We start from the raw sequence: 9,158 nt of genomic DNA, 5'->3' as shown, positions 1-9,158 counted from the left end.
TGAATATACGAATAAATGAATACATGGATTGAAAAAGGAAAACCGCCCCCTTAGCACCTTGCGTACAGCTCTTGGTGAGGTGAGCCTTTTAGCCCCTCAGCTCCTGGCCTGGTGGTTGTGCCCCTGGCACGGAGGCGGGTTGGGAATGGCTGAGCTTCTCTGTCAGCTGCTACAAAGCAGCGTATTTTCTAGTATTTGTACAAACACCAGATACCTGGAAATTACACCAAGCCCAAAAAGGAGGGTGGCACAGCCCTGCGCGTTTCCAACACGCGGTTGCATGCAATTACGGTCAGAGGAGCAGAGGGGATGCTTGGTTACGGGGGCTCACATGTGCCACGTGCCGGGATAGCCAGCTGCCCACCTGCAATTAGGGAACCCTTGCTGCAGGTGACCCGCCACACAGGTCTGAGTGCAGGTGTGGGAACACACCAGACTCCTCCCAGCAGCAAAGAAGCCGGACGGGAGGAAACAGGGGCTGGTCTAACTCCCTGCTTCCCTGATTAGCATGTTGGAAGAGGTGAACTGCAGTCCTCACCATCCCAGACCCCCCCCCCACGCCCATGCACACACACATATGCACGCACACACATCCACATGCTTGCACATACACGCAGGCGCGCACACACACACACACACATACACATGCACATACACACACGCACGCACACACTATGTGACCTACCTGAAGGCAGGAACCGAGCCATAATAGCAGGACCGACCACCTAAGCAGGGGCAGGACCAGGGCTCTGGGGACGGGCATATCTCCTTCCCTCCCTGAAAGATGTTAGAGGTTTGTGTAAAGAGAGGTTCAGAAACCACAGGGAACTCTGCTCAGTGCTCTGTGGTGACCTGAATGGGAAGGCAATCCAAAAGAGGGGATATATGTATACATAGAGCTGAGAAACTAACACAGCAGTGTAATGCAACTATACGCCAATAAAAATCAATTATAAAGAAAGAAGAGAAGAGAAAAGGGCAGCCGCAGACCAGCTCTGGAGCCAGGGGCTGCACAGAGGGGCCTTCTTGCTGATTGCAGCAACGCAATGAGATTCTTGCAGCTGTTGCCCCGGGCGCTCAGACGCGTCCGCGGGGCCGCTGCAGAGGAGTTCCTGTGCGTCCCCGAGACCCGAGGTCCCAGAGAGCAGCATTTGGTCCCAGGCTGGCCCATCCCGCTGCTTTGTCCTGAGACTAAGGCCTAACACCCAGAGGGCCCTCAGCCACCACCTCCAGGCTATGGGTGACACCACGGCCGAGGGGAGGTGGCCTGCCAGGGCACAGCAGAGGGTGCCAGAGCCCAGTGAGACCCTAGTGACAGCGTTTTACTTCCCAAGTCACACGTGGCCTGCGGGTTGTGTGTGTTGCTTTCTAATTCCTTCTTACCTCGTGTCTTGTTGCACTAATTTAGGACTCTGGATTGCAGGCTGCATTATAACTATTTGTTTCCCTTCCCCGGCTGCAAAAAGCTGCAGAGAGGGGCTTCCCTGGTGGCGCAGTGGTTGGGAGTCTGCCTGCCGACGCAGGGGACACGGGTTCGTGCCCCGGTCCGGGAAGATCCCACATGCCGCGGAGCGGCTGGGCCCATGAGCCATGGCCGCTGAGCCTGCGCGTCCGGAGCCTGTGCTCCGCAACGGGAGAGGCCACAACAGTGAGAGGCCCGCGCACCGCAAAAAATAAATAAAAATTTTTTTTTAAAAAGTGCATTGTTTAAAATGTAGTGAAGCAACACCAAAGGATTTGAGGAACGACCAATGCAAGTGCTTTTGCAGGAGGTGGAAGGCACCACCAGGGCAGATGACTAAGTTCTATGGCCCTTGGGCTATTAGGCGCCACGCGAGCGGAAACCATCACGTCACCGAGACAACATTTATTTAAAAAACAATTACAGGAGGGACAAAGAATCAAAAGAATTTTAATAAAATCAACAAGTTTACATTTGTACATCTTGTGTATTTGGGATCCAACCAGGGGCAAAGGGTAAAGTTGAAAGGACCAGGTTTCCGTAGGTGGGCGAGGGGGAAGCCCAGGTTACCCTGGCTGTGTGACAGGCAGTGACTCAAGGGTGGTACCCAGGGCCTTTGGAGCCCCACTGCAAGCACATCCGGGGCTCAGGCCCGGGCCTTCCGGCCCTGCGCGTGGGCTCAAGACTCCATAGCCCACGTGCCACTCCCACATGGATACCTGATAAGCGACAGCAGATAACCAGCTCGTGAAAATGAAGAGTCCTGCCCAGAGAATACTAGCGTCAGCTGAGTCCAGTTCATGCTATTTTAACTAGGATGGTGACATCGAACCGACCCAGGGGGACAAGGGCCAAGTGATGGCTCTAATTCCTCTAACCAATGGCACAATCACAAGACAGCAGGTCTTTAGAAAGAACCACGTACTTCTTTAAAAAATATGATTTGAGAAAACGGCCTTGTGGGAGTTAGAGAAAGGCAAGGTTTTTAACAATTCTGCACAGGGTCAGAGAATTCTGCTGCATTAGAGGATTCTAGAGTAGAGATAGAAACTGCTCAACTTCAGTTCCCATCATTCTAAAGGATAACAAACATTTCAAAATATTGATCAATGTTCAGAGCAGAGAGAGACCAGTGCCCCCAAGTGAGAAAGGAACAATCAGAAGGCTTTTCCAGGACTGTACCCATCTCGTGGAGAGAAACAGTGCTTTTAAAGGTGCAGTTTTCCGTGTCCTAGTCACTTGTTCTCTGAGGGATAACCCCAAACTCACGAGTCGTAATGGGAACGTCCCCAGTGACATGGCCGTTCCTTCACAGCCATCTGCAGGGTAAGACTCATGACTGGGCTTTCATTCACACCAGCTTACACAGCACACGGCTGAGCTGCAAGGATTTCTTCATCATTTATTCTTTAGAAATCGAGACACAGTAGGGAAGAGTGCACAGATGCCTTTGTTATCTGGACCCCCTGGAATCACAAGAGGAAAGAGAACAGTGACCGTGATCAGTACAGAAAGCGTCTTCACAGAAGGGAGGATGAGCTCTCCACCCCGTCTGTTAAGGGCTGGGCTGAAGGAGAGGGGCCAGATCCCGGGGTCCCCTCGTCACACGCACGAGCTGATGCACGTTTGCCAGGCGTCACGGCATCTTTCTTCTTAGTCCCCGATAGAGTCGATAATCACCAAGAAGAAATTCAGAAGAGGGCAGTGAAGTAACAACAGTGTCAGCTTCTCCGCGATGCTGGACAGAGACGCGGAATGGACGCGGGGTCTGTGATGCGGGGAGGTGTCTGTCCTGTGTGTCCAGGAAGCCGCAGGGCAGGCGTGTAAAGTGCTAGAGGTAAGGCAGCCCGCCTGGACTTCCTCTGGGGGCGGCGCTCCCTCAGGAGGGGTGACATCCCCATCGCGCAGGGCAGCCGTCACCCACGGCCCGCCCTGGCCAGCGTGGAGGTGACCACCAGCCTCCCCGGAAGACACGCTCAGCTTGTGCTCACGACCTTTCCCTTTTAATTTCCCGAGGAATCAGTGGGGCGGGGGGTGGTGCAAAGAAAAACGTCCCGAATGAACATGACGGAGGTGAATTTCCAAAAGAGAGAAGAATCACCACGAGGATATAACGCCAAATTAAAAGTTCTAATCGAACATGTTAATCATGGAGTTATAAACCGGCGGGCGATGCGCCGTGTGCTCCTGGCCCCACCGTCGGCTCCAGACCCGCGAGCAGCTCGTTCCGGCGCGTCACAGCTTCTCGGAGCCTTCACTTGCGAGGCAGACAGAAGCGGATGAATCTACCCCAAAGCGAGGGCCTGGGTACCCAGGCAGACCTTTTAGGGGCTGCAAGCCAGATGGGATACCTCCCTGAGGTCAGCTGTCCCTCAGGGCAAAGGCAGAGCCCGCAGGGTGGCCGGTGGCCAGGCGGTGAGGATGGAGAGCTCTGCGCCCTGGCCGCTCGCCCGCCAGGACGCGGTCCCCTCCGTGCCACCGGAGCAAACGTTTCCAGTGCAAATACGTGTCTACAGATCGGGGCTCGGGGTGCGGGGTCTGGTTTGTCCGGGTGGCACAGGAAGGCTCATTTCCTTTCAGAGCAGACATCTGTTTTGGGTGGCGATGTCCCTGGACGGGTGAATCTGGCCTGTCTCTATTTCGGGGATTATCCATTTCCATCCGATGCAGGGGGTCGGCCGCATCCCATTTCCCACGACTGAAGCCCCCCGGCACCAGATGGCGGCTGACGCGGCCGCCTACTCTGTGCACCTGGCCGGCTTGGTAAGGCGCCCTCGGCCCAGCCTCTTCAAGTCCGAGCCCCGGGGCTGGGGGAGCTGGGGTTCGTGTGCCTGCTGGCCGCACAGTGGGTATGGACGAGACCACCGTTGGGATACCTAACAAACACGGGCTCGCAAAAGGGGTTTCGGCACATCTGGCAAAGCTTTTTGTCCGAGAGCCGAACTGAGCTTCCTTTCAGCTTCATCTGCAAAAAGAAACAAAGACAGGGACGCCTGTGACATAAGTGACACCGGTCTTCAGAGCTGACATGCATCACCCCGGGGGTTGCTACCATCACTGGTGAGGACAGCGTTAAGATCAATTTCTCGAAACAGAGTATCAGCGGTGAAAATAAACAAAAACACCCTCCGGAACTGGAAAAGTCAAAAAAGCTACAGAACTGCCTTATTTCACAAAAGCAATTGCTGCATGTCTGGCGGAGAAATTTCTCACCAAGATCTTTCAGACATTCTCTGAGCTCTGATCTATTCAAGCAAGGCCTATTACAGAATCATGGGGCGTTAGAGCTGACAAGACCATGAAAGCTATCTAATTCCCTGCTCGCCTCGTTTGCAGACAAGAAACGTTAAGGCCCAAATAAGAGACTGGGTCAAACCCATGGGGTTGATCCGTGGCACATTCCCGACTGGCCCCAGGAAACGTCATTTCCTTTCTTTAAATGTTAACTAACAAAACTTTATTATTTCTTGTCTGATTAAACAGGACTTGAGCTCTGCAAGCTAAAAGCCTTTCTGCACAATTTGCGTGAATCAGCCCAGCAAGTCAGCCTAGTGGCAGGACAGAGTGACGGCTTAGTGAATTCACCCTACTCATTCGTTTCTTTAGTCATTCAGCAAACATTCAATGCCTTCAAGATGCCAGGTTGGCTCAGGAATACCGAGATAAGTAAAGGAAGTTCCTGCCCTCAGAGAACCCAAAGCCTAACAGGGAAGGGGACAGCTACAGACGCAGCACGTGAGTCGGCACACGGGGCACCCGTCTGCTTCAAGGGATGGGAAGGTTTCACAAAGGAAAGACTGAGGCGGGGTTTCGAGTAGGCGTTCACCAGGCGCAGAAGGAAGAGGTGAGCCGTCTCAGGCAGAGGAGACGGTGGGTTCTAAGGCCGTACGTACGAAACGGCAAGTCCATCGGGAGGGTCTGGGCACCCTGGGCCGGGCAGGGACAAGCCAGAGGAGGGAGGCTGAATTTTGCCGGCCTCGGCGTCTCCACTGGGGAGTCAATGAAGGCTTCCCAGCGGGAGGAACACGGCGGATTCCTGCTCTGGAAGGACAGGTTCCTGGCTGCGGGGCGTCTGGGCCTCACCAGAGAGAAGCCTCCTCTGGATAAGCTTGGGGATGTTATGGACTGAATGCCTGTATCTCTCACCAAACGTCGAGGCCCTGACCCCCAGTGGGATGGTGTTTGGAGGTGGGCCCCCAGGACAGCCTCAGGGCCCTTACGGAGGGGGAAGAGACCAGCGCTGGCTCCCGGCTCCGTGAGCTCAGTGAGAAGGGGGCCTCACTGGGCCCCGAATCTGTCGGCGCCTGGATCTTGGGCTCCCGGCCCCCCGACAGTGAGAACAGGATGCGTGTCGTCTGAGCCCCCGGCCTGTGGAATTTGTTATTATTAGTCACAGCAAGCCCAGGGGACAGAGATGGGGACCCGGAACGTGCAGCTCTGAATCGGCCTGCAGTCCACAGCCGGGATCCTGTGTCCTGTGTCACCTCCTGGGGCCCCTGCCCCCCTTCTGTGACGGGGACGCAATTGTGCCCGGAAGCGCTGTGTGGATGCAGTGACCCCGTGACGTGCAGCGTGGACCAGGGCCCGGAGCGCGGCTCTGCGGACCGTCAGTGTCTAAAAGGGGCGGGAAGCTGCCCCAACCATACACCTGCCGGCCCGGCTCCCGCCTGGGCTCACACACCTGTGTCTGTGTGAAGAAATCACGTGTGTTGAAGTTACAGAGAAGAAACGGACGAGGACTGTTTTTCCACGGGTAAAACCGACCTCAAATCACACGTCTCGCCCGAGAGGGCCAGGCTCTCACCTTGTCGTACTTGTAGATCAAGTTTTCGGACTTGGCCAGGCCCATAGCCACCTGAGTGGTCCTCCGGGCGTGGACGCTGTCCCTCACGGCCCCCGTCAGGAACGGGCAGAGCAGCTGCACCGACCATGTGCCCGGCAGCAGCTGCAGGACCTGGGCCGCGTCGAACTCGGTGGCACGGCGGTTCAGGAGGTCCACGGCGGCCACGGCCAGCTCGGGCGCAGAGGGGCCAGGGCCCAGGTAGATGGCCAGCAGCAGCTGGAAGAGCCGCCGGCGGTAGGGCGGGGCCCGGCCCTCGGAGCGCCACAGGCAGTAGCCCTCCGCTGCCGGGAAGTCGGCCAGCTCGTGGACCAGGATGCGCAGGGCCTCCTCGTGCTGCTCCAGCTTCCCGAGCAGGATGGCGCTCTCCATGGGGAGCCCGGCGCCCCGGATCCTGTCTGTGAGGTGGGACCTGCTGGTTAGAAACGGCAGGGCCCGCGCCAGGCGGTGCCAATCCAATGCCACAACTGCATGGGCCACGTGCTTAAGAACGGGCAGAGCAAGCCCGGCTGCTTGGACGCCCCTGAGCTCTGCCACCTGGGCTGCCTGGACGCCCCTGAGCTCTGCCACCCGGGCTGCCTGGACGCCCCTGAGCTCTGCCACCCGGGCTGCCTGGATGCCCCTGAACTCTGCCACCTGGGCTGCCTGGACGCCCCTGAACTCTGCCACCCGGGCTGCCTTGACACCCAGAGTTTAGGGGTGTCCACGTAGCCTCCCAGGAGGGCTGCCACGTGCCTTAGGACAAAGTACATGTGTCACACGAGCATCATTCAGGCCTGAGTCATGTGCTGCTGGCCACGAGCTCAGCGTCATCGAATCAACAACATACGTTAAACAAGGTGTCTTTAAGCAGAAACACACATAAAGAAGGTGCCATATTGATCGGCTGATGAAAATGATGTGACCAGAGGCTCTCAGGAGCCTGACCTGCATCCCTCCAGGTATGACGGCTCCGTGTCCGAGAACTCAGTGTGGAGACTCTACAGGACACGACTACCGCGAACAGTGAGAATGGGTGTAGTTAATGGTCAGAGAGTGGTGTTAAAAGCTGCTAAAGAGAAAGGTATTAACCCAGTAAGGACAACCCGGAAATTCCACGGTGCCCGATACCGCAAGAGACAAGTTCAGTCTGCCAGGTGCTGCTCTGAGGCTCGTACACAGCATGGACACTGTGGTTTCTGCCCTGGAGGAAATGAAAACCAGACGCCCTCCAGGACCCCCGCCTTCCTCCAAGCCTGGGGCAGCCGAGTGGGGTGCTGGGGGCAGTGCCACCCTCAAAGCCGTGATCAGAGCTGGAGCCTCAGAAGCAACTGACCTGAGGGCTTCCAAGCCGAACAAGCAAGTTCAAAGCAGCTTGTCTCAGCAGACATGCAGACCTCCCAATGCCCAGGGCAGCCTGCGTGTCATCAGCTAAGGGGCCCTATCCGTTTCCAGAGGGTGGAGGACGGACGAGGGGGCTCGCCTGCCCTCCAGGAGGCTGACTTCGTGCCACAGAGGCTCACAACCCACCCCCTGCCCCCGAACAGAGACCTCCATCCCTGCCCCCACCCCCACCCCCGCCGGTGACGTTTATGCAGAGAGATGCACTCACCCAGCAGAAAGTGGACTTGGTACAAATCGGATTGCTGGAGCAGGCGTCGTAGCTTCGCCTGCGTCTCGGTCACTTCTGCATCCTTGCCACTGGCGCTGGGCCTCTGCTGCAGCACCTCATCCAGGTAGAGGACGGCTAAGTGCGTGTGGTACCCCTCCTTCTACAAGACAGGAGGACAAGCAGACAGACAGCAGTTGCTAGGGGAGCCCAGAGAACGCCCCCTAACCAACCAGCCAGCAGGTGCCTGAGACCGGACGTGCAAGGTGAGCGGGGGCTACAGGACAACCACAGAACACGCGTACTGGGGCAAGAGTTTTCAGAAACCACAACACAGAGGAGCTGAATCTAAAATCTATGGGAAAATATCTCATTTTGAGAAGTAAGGGCCACGGGATTCAGGTATTCTCCAAAAAGGGGACAGCTTTCCTCATTTCCTTTAAGAATAACAACAAGGAAAAAAAACTCTAAAAAAAAAAGAATAACAAGGAAGGAAAAGAGAAGAAAATATAAGCGGAGGGGACAAGAGATGGAAGGTGAGAAAAAAAGCTACTTAGGCTGCGGGTCTCTTTCACGAACATCCGGCTCCCTCCCTGACCTCCCACGCATACAGACTGAGTGCCGGGAACACGAGACATTACGTTAGACCCATGGGCCAGGTTCAGGTCCCGGTGATGCCACCGCAGCCCACGCAGCCCAGCCTGCGCTCTGGGGCCTCACCTGCAGTCTCCTGTCCGTGACCAGATGTTCTAGGTACTTGACCAGGGCTTGCGGGTACTTCTTAAGGCAACTGATGATATCATCTGGGTTAAATCTACTCTGCTGTTCGTCCACAGGTCTCTTGGTGAAAACTTGAACTCCGACCTGAAAGAAGAATAGCAATTTATTTATCATGCTTTGCAAAGACCCCATCTTATCTTCATTCTGAGCACTGTACGCTTTGGGTAAAAGGACTGTCAAAAACATGATGATTTGCGGGACTTCCCTGGTCGTCCAGTGGTTAAGACTTCACCTTCCAATGCTGGGGTTGCAGGTTCGATCCCGGGTCGGGGAACTAAGATCCCATATGCCTCGCGACCAAAAAACCAAAACATAAAACAGAAGCAATATTGTAACAAATTCAATAAAGACTTTGAAAATGGTATACATTAAAAAAAAACAAACAAAAAAACATGACGATTCGGAAAAACAGTGCAGATGAAGCACTGACAGAGACAGGAAATGCCGCAGAGCTCCAGCTGGAATTCCGTCTAAAAGGGTCGGAAACT

The 9,158-nt window shown here is 55.6% G+C and overlaps 1 protein-coding gene across 2 annotated transcripts in view; it reads right to left on the bottom strand.

Annotated features, from left to right (window-relative positions):
- Positions 1 to 3,342: 3,342 nt before the first annotated feature.
- Positions 3,343 to 9,158, bottom strand: part of TGFBRAP1 (transforming growth factor beta receptor associated protein 1) — a 46,737-nt gene continuing 40,921 nt past the window's right edge. For both annotated transcript variants that reach the window (XM_030845019.3, XM_030845020.2), the window contains exons 9-12: positions 8,611 to 8,754; positions 7,894 to 8,053; positions 6,267 to 6,700; positions 3,343 to 4,427 (exon numbers count right to left, since the gene is read on the bottom strand). In XM_030845019.3, coding sequence (XP_030700879.1) covers positions 4,251 to 4,427; positions 6,267 to 6,700; positions 7,894 to 8,053; positions 8,611 to 8,754 — 915 coding nt within the window. In that variant the 3' untranslated portion in view covers positions 3,343 to 4,250. The remainder of the gene's footprint in view (positions 4,428 to 6,266; positions 6,701 to 7,893; positions 8,054 to 8,610; positions 8,755 to 9,158) is intronic.

This window comes from Globicephala melas, chromosome 12, assembly GCF_963455315.2.
Source record: "Globicephala melas chromosome 12, mGloMel1.2, whole genome shotgun sequence".
NCBI lineage: Eukaryota > Metazoa > Chordata > Mammalia > Artiodactyla > Delphinidae > Globicephala > Globicephala melas.
Note: the sequence above shows the minus strand (reverse complement) of the source record. Positions and strands in the feature narration are given on the sequence as shown.